At 36.6% G+C, this 14,237-nt stretch overlaps 1 protein-coding gene across 5 annotated transcripts in view; it reads right to left on the bottom strand.

Annotated features, from left to right (window-relative positions):
* Window positions 1–14,237, bottom strand: part of unc5da (unc-5 netrin receptor Da) — a 231,989-nt gene that overhangs the window by 89,105 nt on the left and 128,647 nt on the right. The window contains exon 1 of one of the 5 annotated variants that reach the window (XM_079898689.1): window positions 11,082–11,105. The exons of 3 other annotated variants lie outside the window; for them this stretch is intronic. In XM_079898689.1, the coding sequence (XP_079754815.1) occupies window positions 11,082–11,100 (19 nt within the window). In that variant the 5' untranslated portion in view covers window positions 11,101–11,105. Of the gene's footprint in view, window positions 1–5,382; window positions 5,444–11,081; window positions 11,106–14,237 lie in introns of those variants that run through there. One more of the 5 variants, XM_079898691.1, reaches the window with a different exon arrangement.

Below are 14,237 nucleotides of genomic sequence, written 5' to 3' on the forward strand. Positions count from 1 at the left end.
GGTAAAAACTAGTTCAAATAATGGTGTAACATTCTCAAACAAAATGATTATCGTTAACAAAAAATAAATTAAGACATTTTCGTTAAATGAAATTAAAAACAATAACTGAAAGAAAAAAAATTGTAAACTAAAATATTTGAATGACTTTCATAGAATTAAAAATTCACACAGATGAATAGTTTTTGAAACAATGTACACTATTTTTCAGAAGTTTGGGGTCAGAAAGGTTTTTTTTTTGTTTTGATTCTTAAAAAACATTTATTATTATTAATGCTGGAAACAGTGACACATTTTTTTTTTCAATCAATTTAATGCATCCTTGCTGAATAAAATTATTATTATTATTATTATTTTTTAAATCTTACTGACCCAAAACATTATGGCTATATTATAAAGCTTTAAACCATTACAACTCACCTGCAGTTAAAAAAAAAAAAACTACAGTGCTGAGAAAATTAATGCTAAATACTAATACAAAAAAAAACAAAAAAAAAAAAACATTTAAAATTGGTGAAACAGTAAGTGAAACCTTCCAAAAACAAATACTAAACACAAAAGACTATAATAAAAACTACATTAAAAACTACAATAATCCCAAATATCACAAAACTTTCAAAACGTGCATCTTTACAAGCATTCACTGTTTCAACATGGAACCCATTAAGATTCCATACAGGTCTCTCCTAAATACTCCTTTCTGCCAGGATTACAAGCATTAGGAAACAGTAATTCAGATGCTGGTTTTATTACTGGACCTTTCAATAACTAACAGCATTTCTATGAAAGGGAATGCTGATACATTTAAAAACCCTTAAATCTAAGTTGATCAATGTGTGACTCAAGAAAACATACTGCATATTCTCTATATAAAATCTGCAGGATTTGTTTTTAGCAATAATAGATCTATAATGACTGTTATTTTGAGTACAATATGCAAGCCAATTCCATTCACTCTCTCCTTTCAATATCTCCATTCATTCATTATAAAAAATCTTATCATCCATCAGGCAGAAAGGCTTGTAATTACAGGCTTTAAGTGAGTAGGAATCAGTTCTGTCTCTCTTCCCTCTGTTCACTCTCTCTTTCTTGCCTGCTTGAACCAAATGGAGCCAACATAGAGTTTCTTGCCTCTCCTCTTCTTTCGATTGCATAGCATTATTAAATGAACCTCAGAATATATTACAATCCCTCTTTCCAGTGCTCAGACAGCTTTAGGAGCAGAACAGATAAAATATACCTTAAATGTTGTCATTTTGTCATTTCATTAAAAATCTGGCAGCAGAGAGGAACCGAGTTCCATAAAAAAGTTAATATCCCTCAAAAAGAACGAAAGCGGATCGTTCTGGTGAATTTATTAATATCATTATTCTCCTGTCAGTGCGCATATGTGGCATATGGAAAAATGTCACTCATAAAACTTGCACCTCTTACCTTTTTTTTTTTTTTTTCCCAGAATCCATCACAGCCTGAGATAATCATTACAGCAAGATGAGACAGAGCTTTTAACGACTCTTACAAAACAGAGAAATCACTAGCTGACACCCCACTGTCCTCTATAATGGAAGTTTGGTGTCTTCTGAGTACAGTTGAGGAAGTTACAACATGACATGTGCGAACTGGCAAAGACGTAAAAGACTGACACACAATTTAAGCAATGAGGGTCCCGCGATACAGGAACATCAATCAAACAATCTGTCCTGTCATAATTAGAACCAAGGAAAGAGCGTCACAAATGTCTCTTTAGACAGGAATTCATTTGAAATGTCTATTTATTTTATCGTGTCGTGTAAAATTCACCTGGACTGGACATGTAATTCTGCACAAGAGTAAAGTTAATAAATGCAAACCTGGTTATAACAATTAATTTGTCAACGTCCCTTCATGTCTAAAAGGAATTTGATTAAAATGATTCAATAATCCAAAATTATCAATATAAAATGGATCTGCAAATGTACCGTGATTCAAGATAATATAATGTTATACAATATTCTAAAAAAGATATATATCATAAACATCATATCATTTTTGTGATCCTCTATAAAAGGATTTCCAAATGTCTTTTTCAGAACAATCTAAAATGACCTGTTTCCATAAAAATAATCGTGTCTGTTAGAATTAAAAGGTCACAGCAGTTGAACTATTACGTGTAATTGTGTTTACACACAGAGAGATATTTCCTGTCTATAACGCTGGCTCTGGTCACCGCTGCCCTGGCTCTGAAGCTTAAATGTCAGACTCGGAGACATGGATTAGAGCGGTTTAAAGCCATAGCTCAGTTTAATGGCTTCCTGTGAGGGCTGGAGGTTTTCACTTGACATTTTTGCAAACTTTCAACATAAAAAAATCTATATATGAACAAAACCAGTGTTTATGTGGTAGAAATGTCGCCTGCTAACTGCTAACGCCTGCTTTCCTTCCCATAGCAGGTTTCACAAGGAATTTCATCTAGTACATTGTATTCTCACATGCTATAGCCATTAGCATGCCTAGCTTCCACATTGCAACTTTAGCATACTGCTTTTCACAAAACCTGATGCTAACAAAGAAAACGGATGTGTAAAGGCCAATTTACACTGCACAAAGGCCAACAAACACATTTGTTGGGTTTTGTTGGATCAGTGTGTTAGCCCTGTCAGCGTCTGTTGGATTTGTTTTCACCTGACTGAACATGTTCAATAAGTATTTGTCAGTGTCTGCTGGGGCAGTGTGAACATGACAGTTATTTTTCATAAAATTCTAAATCCTGCACAATTCTAAAATTCCAAATTGTTTGTTGGTGTTTGTTGGCGTTTGTCTGTGCGGTATGAATTGGCCTTTAGCCAAGAAAGAGACATTCTAATGATGCAAAGACATTCAAATCTATGAATAAAAAACACTTCAGTGAAGGACAGATTGAAGCTAAGGGAGCGGCTCATGACAACTGAGTCGAAAAACCTTTCCGCAGAAAGTCATTTCAGGAAGGAAACCGTTTGTATTAAAAACATGAATGAGTGATAACCTGCAGTATTTTCAGCAGAGCAGAATTCATCTTCACTGAACTTCTGAACTGTTCGCTGAATAGCAACAAACTATCGCTCATTGTCACAAAAAGATAACTTCACTATCACCAAAAGACATTTGAGGTCCTAATATGTGTGTTTGAGTGTCTCTCTTCATTAGCCTGAGTTTTTTTTCCATTCTGAAGTAGCAAAGAACACCACAAGGTGCTAAGAAGCTAAAAAGTGCAATCTGTTAAAAAAGGCCATTGTAGCGTATATAGAGTGCAACAGTTAGGTTCCCAAAGTAAAAATCTCATTAATTTTCTCCATAATAGAATTGATTTTTAACGAAAACTTTAAACATCGAGATATTAGATTGTTAATTGATGGTATATGGTTTTGTTGAAGCAATCAGCCCAGATTATTTAGATTTTTAAATATTTAAATAATCGTTTAATAGAGGAATTCCAGGTGAAAAACTACATTACCCATGATTCTGCAGAGAAATCTCCACCAATCAGAAAACTGGAATGAGCAAATCATGGCGAAAAAACAACTCGTTAAGCTTGGTTTATACTTGGTCTGCAAAAACACAAAGGTGTGCGCGGCAAAAATGACGTCAACGTGGTGTAGGCGGTAGTGCGTGTTGAGTGCGCGAGACCCCATTTCGCGTGGCGGTGTGCATGGCATTTTTTGTAACTTTCCGTGCGGCAGTTTGCGTGTCTCTAAATCAGTTGCTTACATTTAAAAAATGAGCCTACAATAGCAGTAAAAAGCCCTTTTAATGAAAATAACAATCTAATAAAAATGTTCACTAAACTATATGAAAATGTTTAATGAAATTAGAAAATATTTAAGGGATCTTTAGTTGTATACATGTTCTCATATCCATATATTGTGTTCTAATGTCAAGGTTTACTGGGTTTTAATTCTTTTGTAGTGTGGTTTTGGTGAAGTGTACTAAAATAAACATCGTCACGCGTGTACCTTACTTCTCACCACTGATTCCTGATGGTTTAACTTTAGAGAACATTTACTCAGAGTCACTCCGTCATTTCAAAGAGTACAACGGTGAGTGCGTCAAGTATAAACGCCTCGACCATTTGGGGAGGTGCGCGCACAGTTAGCGGAGGCTCGCGCTGCGGAGCCAGGCTACAGTATAAACAAGGCTTTAGAATCCACCCACTCACATGAAGCACTGTGAATGACGTGATAGTCCATTGCTGCATCCAAAAACGTAGGCAGCTACTTGTTGCCTCACTGCCCTGTCAGGCAATGACTTAGCAGGCAGCGTTTATGCATGAAGATACCTCACGAAACTGATTTCAGACAGACTTCTGAGGAAGTGTAACGAATTAATGATCGATAACAAAACAGAGAGAGCTTTGGTGACAACCAATTGCATATTTAATTACTACAATACTAACTTCTCCCTAGAAATGTCATCAAAAGTGGGAAAAGTTGGTAAAAGTGTACACTTTACACACAAACTGACCACCAATCTAAAATTTCAGAGGCAGCATTTTTCAGTTTTCAGACGCAGCATATAATTCTCTCTACGCTCTCAAATTACTTAAATATTTGCAATGCTTTATGGGATTGTAGTTCAGCCGTTAAGTAGGCCTACACGGTTTATAGTCCAATTTTTACATATTTTTTTTGCTTTAAATCAAAGTTTGTAATGTTGTTATCCACCTCGTAGCTGGTGGATTTGATTCATGTCTTAATGAAGACTTTTATTCAAATCGCTATGGGAAAAATATTTCCATAATCAAGGCTTCAGAAAAAGTGGATGGGCACTGTTGTTTGGAAAGATGGTTTCTAGCAGCATGCCGTTGAAGAAAAAAAAAAAAAAAAAAAAAAAAAAAAAAAATTAGCATGACTTCTTTGGCGCTATAATCTGTTTTGCTGGTGAACATCATGGCAATGCTGATCCACCAGCTAGACCAGCATCAAACCAGATTGAACAAGCACGTTTGTCTGTCTAAGCTGGTCTTTTTCCACATTCAAATATCTGGTAAATCCTGACTATTTTTCCCTTTTTTAAGCTGTTTTGCCATCTGTGCTGCACTGCAGATCAATTAAGCTTCATTAGCCAATCACAGTGCTCCCTTTTGACCTCCTCTTCAGGGTCTTCTGACTGTTATTTCTACCTGATTTCCTCTGAAACGACAGCCGTTTGGAGTGTTTCAGGCTTGGTTTCACCAATTTTACTCATGAAATGGAGTGTTTTTGCTAGTTCAAAACATACAAGTACAAAAGCACATAGCTGCCTGTTCTTCCCTGATAACATCCCTCCATTGTTTCCCCAGTCACATGTGCGGTCTCTCTCCCAGAGGTGTAACCCTCATCTCTCTTCATTAGCCTGTAATGCTCACTAATCAGAGGTTATAACTTGTCTCACCTCTCGGTTCCACTCAGCATCAGGTCCAATAAAGTGCACATTAACACGGTTCACCCTCCTCTGAATACATCACTCTCTGCAAACGCCCGTCTCTCTTTGAACGCATCAAATACGAGGCTGAAAATAACATAAATATACTTTCAGTGGTTTATTAAGAGTCATACTGCAGAAAGCCAATGAAAACATCCACAAAATCATATTTTCTTTTCACTTGTACTCAATTAGGTCTCCAACAGAATGGTTCCTTTATGGATATGACACACAAGCAGCCTATATTCAATCATTCTAATGAGGCTGTACGTGCTCAGCGTAAAAAGTGATGAATTATAGCTACGGGCTTTAAGTGGAGAGTTTAAAAGTATTCATTAAGCAAAAATTTCATGTAATATATCAGTACGAAGTCTAAAAAAGGTTTTAATGGTGATTTAAATTTGCATAGGTGACATGAAGCTCTGTGATATGAATCAGATCCAATTATGCTAAAACAGAAACGATCATAAACGTATAGGCGATAAAATTCAAATGTATATTCGGCACAGACAGCGCAGTAATATATGTCAAAAGAGTGTTAGATTCTGATAGGAGGGATTAAACGAAGCGATATACAAAAATAAGGAAAGTCAGCGCTGGTCAAGGTGAGGTCACAAGCTCATATGAAAAACATGAGACAGGTCTGTAGTGACCCATAATAAGTTTCATGTTTATTCATCCCGTGTGAGGCAAGAGAGGATAAGCACAAACCCAGAGAAAAGTATGAGTGTGCGTGAATGTTGAAGTTTATTATTGGCGGATGGCTTTTGGGATGGAATAGAGAGAGTAAGTGTGTGTGTCCGTGTACGTGGCGCATGCCGATTAACGCTAACATTCACCAAATACCCAGGCTTACCGCTAATCCCCATACACTGATGCGCTTTAGAATGTAACAGAGCCCACTGACAGTCAGAAAACTTCCCTTTAACTGATCGTCTTCAGTTCAAACTTGTGGCCGATCCTTTCTCATTTGCTTTTCCTCAAAGGGACGCTCTCTTTCCTATCCATGCATAAACATTAGCATCTTCCTAGCCTTTTAATCCTGTGGCTTTACCATAATCAATCAAGCATAATCACGCACAAGCAAATCAGCCCTAATCAAACGCTAACGCTCCACACAATTACTGACCAGGAGAGCTTAGCTTTGGTTTACACTTTCATTATGAGTGAAAGCAAACATTCTAACTAAAACTGTTGATTTTGCTGTAAACACACTGCATTTAACTTAACCAGTTAAATTTTAACTGCACAATTTGGGGGAAAATAATCAAATTGCAATTTTCTTGATTAAAAGAAAATGCAGTCAAATTTTGGTTTGCAGTGCTTGTTTGTAGGGCTGCACAATTTGGCCCAAAATTATGCAATTATGTATCAAAAATAGGTCTGTGAAACTAAACGAGGAATCGCGATTAATTGCATACAAATAAAAGTTTGTGTTTACATAATATATGTGTGTGTATTGTGTATTATTATTTTGTATATATTTTTAAGATATACACATATATATATATATTGTATATTCATAAATATATGACTATACAAATCACAACATGTAAATAGGAAAATGTTGGCGTTATTTTGTCACTTATTGGGAGCAGTATGCTAGCTGGAGCCGTTTACCTCCAGTCTTTATGCTAAGCTAGGCTAGCGGTGGGTGCGTCAGACAGAGTTACGGCACGCATAGAGATGAAAAGGGTATGGACTTATCTAACTCTGGGGGATACAGTGAATAAGCTAAAGTCCCAAAAAGTCATCTAGTTCCTTTAAAGCTTCTCTTTTGTCGGCAACAGTTGGTTCACAAGTGCTTCTCATTATAAGTATGGAAAGATGATCGTCACATGTAGACACTAAAAACACTTGATCATGAGCTGCTTGAGTGCAGGTTTACCGCTAATCCCCATACACTGATGCGCTTTAGAATGTAACAGAGCCCACTGACAGTCAGAAAACTTCCCTTTAACTGATCGTCTTCAGTTCAAACTTGTGGCCGATCTTTTCTCATTTGCTTTTCCTCAAAGGGAGGCTCTTTTTCCTATCCATGCATAAACATTAGCATCTTCCTAGCCTTTTAATCCTGTGGCTTTACCATAATCAATCAAGCATAATCGCGCACAAGCAATTCAGCCCTAATCAAACGCTAACGCTCCACACAATTACTGACCAGGAGAACCTCGTATTACACTCAAGCAGCTCATGATCAAGTGTTTTCAGTGATGCGGAGAACATGACGCGCTTCACCCTGAAACATGTAATGCATTAAATCGCAGCTTTTGTGATTCGATAAATCACACTAAGCCATATCACGTTTTTGCTTTTATTTAGTGTAGTTAGTGTTAACAGTGTCATGCTATCAAGACAAAAAATTACCCATTGGTACAAACACTGGCCAAACAGGAAATTGGCCAAGAGTTCATTATGGAAGAGCATTTTTTTGCTGCTAGTTCCACAGCCCGAGCTCGCTTTATTACTGGCGCATTCACGCAAGACGTTCGGCTGAGTGCACATACCCTGTGTTTTCAATCCCAGACTAAAGTAATCAAATCATGAGCCGCTGGGAGATTAAATCTGGACTCGGCTGGTCAGCTGCCTGACCAAGCATTTTCTTCCACACCATTTCCTGTGCCAATCTTTACTATTATTCACACCCTCTCTTTTCATTCCTCTTTCCTCCTCTTTATCTCTCTTTGACAGTACCTTCCTATTACTCCCTCTCTCCATTCATCCTTATCCCCCATTTCCTACTTACTATCTGGAAAGTAGAGGCAGCAATCAGACTTTCTGCCATTTCTTGACTTTAGCCTGATGTGCATTAGCACACAAAAGTCCAAATAATTATTTTTAGTCATCATTGAAATGATTGATTACTCACCCTTGTGTCATTCAGAACTTGTTTGACTTTATTCCATGAAACACAAATATAGGTAAAAGGAAACCATAAAACCATAAAACTAGTCCATCCAACTAGTGCATCCAAGCCATACAATAGCTTTGCGTGAGGAATAGAACAAATTTTAATCATTATGTTTTATACACACATATATACTGTACATTACACACACACACACACACACACACACACACACACACACACACACACACACACACACACACACACACACATGTGTGTTGTTATTGTTAAAACTAGTTTAAAATCCTAAAAGTACCATTTCAATTAATAAAAATACTATGATTTATATTATTGAATTAGATATTTTATATAGACCACTAAAACGACAAAATTACCACAAAATTACTAAAACTTAAAATAAAATGAAAACTAACAAATAAAAAATAAAATCTAATTTAAAACATTAATAAATACTTTATTGGTATATAAACTCTAAAAAAAAACAAAAAACCCACACATTATATGAACTAAGCAACTACGTCAGTTATCTGGACTTATATTAACCCTTTGAAGTGGAAGTATTGCTTCTTCATCAATAATGAGATTAAAATGAAGTCCTTAATAAATTAAACAACAACAGAAGATAAATCTTTAAGCGTGACCCTGGTTGCATGTCAGCAGGAAGCATCTTCGATCCAGTGTGCTATGACTGTGTTCGTATATAGAGCAGAGAAAATTGATTCCAGTTCCTCAAAGCTAGGACAAATGGAACAGAATGCCTCCTGTCACCACAACTCTGTACCTGGTCTTTCTAAAATCCACCCAAGGAACTTTTACTGTAAGCAAGGAATTTGACGAGCTGACTTTAACCACTTCTGTGAAACATATTAAAACAAGGCTTTGAGTTTGCAGGTCATTCAAAGGCAGCTGTGAAACTCAGTTGAATATTAGAGAGGGTTTCTGCTGCTAATCATGTCCAACCGCTGCAGAATTCAGTTTGAACCAGGAGGAATACTAAACAGACACACACAATTTGTCTCTAATCATATCAGTCAGCTCATAGAGGACTCAATAAGAACGAACTGTGAAAACTGAAAGTGCCGCTTAATTGCACATGCTGTCTGCATTGTTTTAGCACCCAATTCACTAAAGAAATTATGCAAATTGTATAACAGTGCAAACGCTCCCACAGAATATGTTGAATGCAATTTGTATGGAGCAATTCCCAATCTTGTGGGTCGCTTCGAAGCCCAAGGTAGCAGATTGTGATCTGGCATACAATAGCCCACAAAACGTCTATTTTACACAGAAAGGAGAATGTTTGCCAAAGACTACGAGTTCATTTAAATAAGAGCAACTAGTTAAGTAAGACTGTTGCCGCTCAAATGCAGTGTAAAAAAAGTTGCGAACTTTTTAGCGAATTTGCTCCTGACATGCATATGTGGACAGTCGTTATATCTAAAAGTGAGATGTGATTCGAAAAAAAAAATCATCTTTTGATGGATGATGTGCGAGTAACAGTTGAGGAGACATGCAAGGTGATTTCTTTATATCTGCTAGCATTAGCATTAGCTCACCTAGAATATCTCTTTTTCATTAGCTGATACCCTCTAGTTTAGTCTAACCCCTAAGCACACACTCTTTGTGCAGCACAAGTAAAATCTTCTGTGGCGAAACCCGCCTGACATCCTCACAGTTATCAAGAGCGTAATGAACCCTATGAATACAGCATATCATTACACTATAAATGTCCCACACACTGCCATTAAATTTAACAGAACAGGAAAAAAAATAACTTGTTTAATCCTTTACCAAGACAAAGCAGCAGCAAATGAAGACCTCCCGTTTAAACATGATCATTAGAGAGAGATTGGAGGAAGACCCAGTGGAGGTTGCCTCACGGTCAGAGGGACACATCCCCTCTCTGCTGGGCAACTCCGCAATTAGTGCTATTGAGCGGAGCCATTCACTGCGGCTAACTGACCCTTTTCAGGGTGTCTTCGCAGTCCTGACACCTTGCTTCATTAGTGCACAGCTGCATTAGGTTACTCTGGCCGTGCATATCGTTAAATGTACTGTATCAGTATATCCATGAAGAAAAAAACTTGCTAAATGTACAGTACTGTGCTAGACTAACTGGGACTGGTCACAGCACTTGCATATTGTTGCTCTTTTGTTAGTTCAACTGCTAATTGTTCTCATTTGTAATTGGTAACACTTTAATTTACAGTGTCCTTGTTACATAATGAACTTACCACAGTAAAATATGCATAATTACATGCAACTAACCCTCAACCAAATCGTAATCCTACCCTAACCCTATAGTAAGTAGCCTACATGTAGTTAATTATTATTACTCAGTACTTAAATATATAATTACACTGTGACACCTTGAAATAAAGTGTAACCAAAGCGTCTGCTACATACAGAAATACAATAAGCATTTAAATTGTATTAAATGCTATATATGATAAAGCATGTCAATATTAATGAAACTATCATTTATATTAATATATTTAAAAATATCTTAAATAACAGTAATTATATATAAAATATATATATATATATTTTTTTTTTTTTTTTTTTTTTTTTAACGGTTAGTTTCAGTCCTTGATTCTTGATTATTCACGATAAAACACGACTATAACCGCTTCACCCAACTGTTCTGTGTATTACTATGATCACTACACAACACCCTTAGCAACCACTCTTAGCAATGAAAATATATGTTTGTTCTCATTGATATTGTTAACTGATTATTACTGTATTATGTAGAGTAGAGTATTGTGCGAGAAAGAGATAGAGTGAGCGAGTTTATTACCTGCATTAAGATACAGCATTTTCCTTCAGGTCCTCTGTTTATAATAAAGAATCCACAGCGCTAGTCAAAGCATTTGTCAGTTACATCTTGTTCCGTGTTCACAACAAGTTTCAGTCCTTTCAATATATCTTATCTTCAATATATATATCTTCAATAGAATCTTTGCCACTGAGTGACTCACTCATAAAAACAATCTTTACCGCCATCTAATGTCATAATAATGTAATTTCTGTTGCTGCTCACTGTCAGGGACTATTTTTTCCAGTGGAAGGAAGGCTTTTAGTGATTTTACTTCATGAAATTTGCATTGATACATATTTTTGGGGGGCTTTAATATTTGTATTGAGTGGTAATACCGTTTTATAAAAACTATAAGGTATTGAGGCTATGCTGTATCGTGAATAAGTCACGGCTGAAGGGTTGCAGCTAACAACAAGCTTATTCACGATACAGTACAGCCTCATACCTTATACTTAATGTACTCAGAATATCAGAAAAACTTTTAATCATTTTAATTATAACTTAATTAATATTTTTAAAGAAAGCATGACGACCAAGGTACACAAAGTAAACCATGCAGAAGAGAGAAGAAAAAAACAACAACGTATTTCTCATTCTTCACATAAACAAGGCTGAGTCTCCACACTTCGTGCCCTGTGGTGCCCTTGTGCGCCTGATTAAACAGACCCATCTGGTAGACTACAGGTGTGTGTGGGGGAGATACTGACCTTAGCCCTTTCCACATTTGTCATTCTCTTAGTGAGTTAAGAAAAATGTTTTTTTTTTTTTCTGAGAAACTTGCAGAAGACTATTTTTGCACAAATGACATTAGCTGGTTTACTGCTGTAAATTCACAGTCCAGTTAATCTTTATTATAAAATGGTGCTGTTCTGTCTGTACTGAATTAAGCACTTGTTCTACAGCTGAAAAACCATCCTGATAGAGTAAAATGCTTTCTTACTGGGAAACACTCCACACCCTCTTAACCTATCAGACCACATATAGGCTACACCTCTGAAGATCACTCATCTTCAAGATAACCCCTTCTTCACCTTCCATTTGCACTCAAGCAATCTCTTGTTCAATCTCTCCTCCTTTAGTGTCATTAACTGGTTCAGGTGGAGTCTCTCACCAGATCCACCGTTCCACCCACCACTTTACTCCCTTGGATAAGTGATTATGCTCTGCCATAAGACGTTCATCTGCCTTGTCCATAGACACTGTGAAGAATCTAGAAGATGATAAAATCATATGGAGTGGATATGATATGACTCAAGCAGCTCAGAACCCACAAAACATCAATAATTAAGAATACGATCACACACTCAGTAATCATAATGTCATTAGTATCAAGCAGGAGTGTGAAAAAAATCAATCAGCACAGTTGTTTTCACCATTGATAACAGGAAATGTTACTCGAGTAGCGAATCAGCATATTAGAATGATTTCTGAAGGATCATGTGACACTGAAGACTGAAGTAGGCTGCTGAAAGATCAGCTTTGCCATCACAGAAATAAATGACATTAAAATATATATATTTTAATGAAAACTGTTATTGTAACCCTTACGCTGTGTTGAAAACCGTGTAACACCTTTGGTGTTTGCGTTCAAAAATGACGTTCTATCTTTTTGTTTCTAACTTGTTTTGTTTCAATTAGTAGAGATTTTGTATTTTTTTTTTTTTTACTGATTGATCGTAGGCCTCATTGATGTTAACTTTATAGTCGTTTACTGCTGCTTTCTATTTTTGACACACCGTTGCTGTCTATTTTTGACACACACTGGGAAGTCACACCACTGAGGGAAGTCACACCACTGAGAGAATTCACTGGACTCATTTAAACATCAAAAGATGTATTTTAAACATCAAATATATTCTAATGTGCTGTGATTTTGTCGCTATGTGCAAGTTTTCATATTGCGCCACAACAAGGCCACTGTAAACATGTTACATATTCTCACATATAAGCGGCATGCAAATATGCAATGCGATGATATGCATTTTAATGACTGAAATGATGAAAGCAGTTTATTTGAACTAATGAAAATGAAAGTTCTCCAGAGGTTTGAATTTAATTCCGTGAATCTGGATACGGGCTCTTCTAAGCTTGACTGTCAACCTCCGTTTGATCAGAAACATTTCTGACACCTTCAAAGAATCTGCTTACAGTCTGCAAAACTAGAGACGACTGATTCAGCAAAATATTGACATTCAGGGACAGAGAAATGTATATAAAAACTCCAGATTCCCTGCATTTAATAAACAGCAATAACCTTTATAGAGCCATCTGTTAAAACAGTGCCGCATCTGCAAACAGACACAGTGTTATGGCAGCAATAAAAAAAGCACACTTGGATATGGAGAAAAGGTAGTGTTCTTGATCACTATTCTCTCAAGTTACACACACACACATTCTTCCAAGTGCAAACCATTAGCAAGACCTTAAAGGGATAGTTCATCCAAAAATGAAAATGGTGTCATTTACTAACAGCTAAAATCTTGTGGAACTTTTTTCTCACGCTATTGTATGGCTTAAGACTTGGAATATAGTGCTTTATGTGTCCTTTTGACACAAGCTTGACAGCTTTAGTCTTCATTCATCATCATTGAAAGAAAGTGATACAGGTTTGGAATACCATGAAGGTGAGTAAATTAACTATTCCATTAAGCGAAATATACAAAATACAGCAAAGGGATCATTAACTTGACAACGTTACTAGAGAAATGTTGGACTTGTGTTACGTGAGAGATGTGCTGACACGTTTAAGCAGAACTGCTGCCATCAGCACTGGCAAGGTATAGCAGGACAGACGAACTAGATAAAAACTAGGGGGATGAGAGGGAGAAATGAGTGAAACATACAGCCTGAACCTACTGACGATAAACTACGTTACCCATGATTCCAATTGGCCTGGTGAAGGTGTTCTCCTCATTTGCTTTAAACGAGACACCACCCATTACTTACAGAATGTAAACGCACAAACGCTCACGTATTAAGACCTCACACTCAATGATTTAAAACTCAGTCAGACATAGCACACATGTAAGCTGTTTCTACAGGCCATTGCAATGATGATGATGATCCCTTGTCATATTAGTAGGTAATCTCTCTGCGTTTGTCCATCCCATCCCAATCCAATTGTTTTTTGTCATT

Source organism: Squalius cephalus (assembly GCF_949319135.1).
Source record: "Squalius cephalus genome assembly, chromosome: 17".
NCBI lineage: Eukaryota > Metazoa > Chordata > Actinopteri > Cypriniformes > Leuciscidae > Squalius > Squalius cephalus.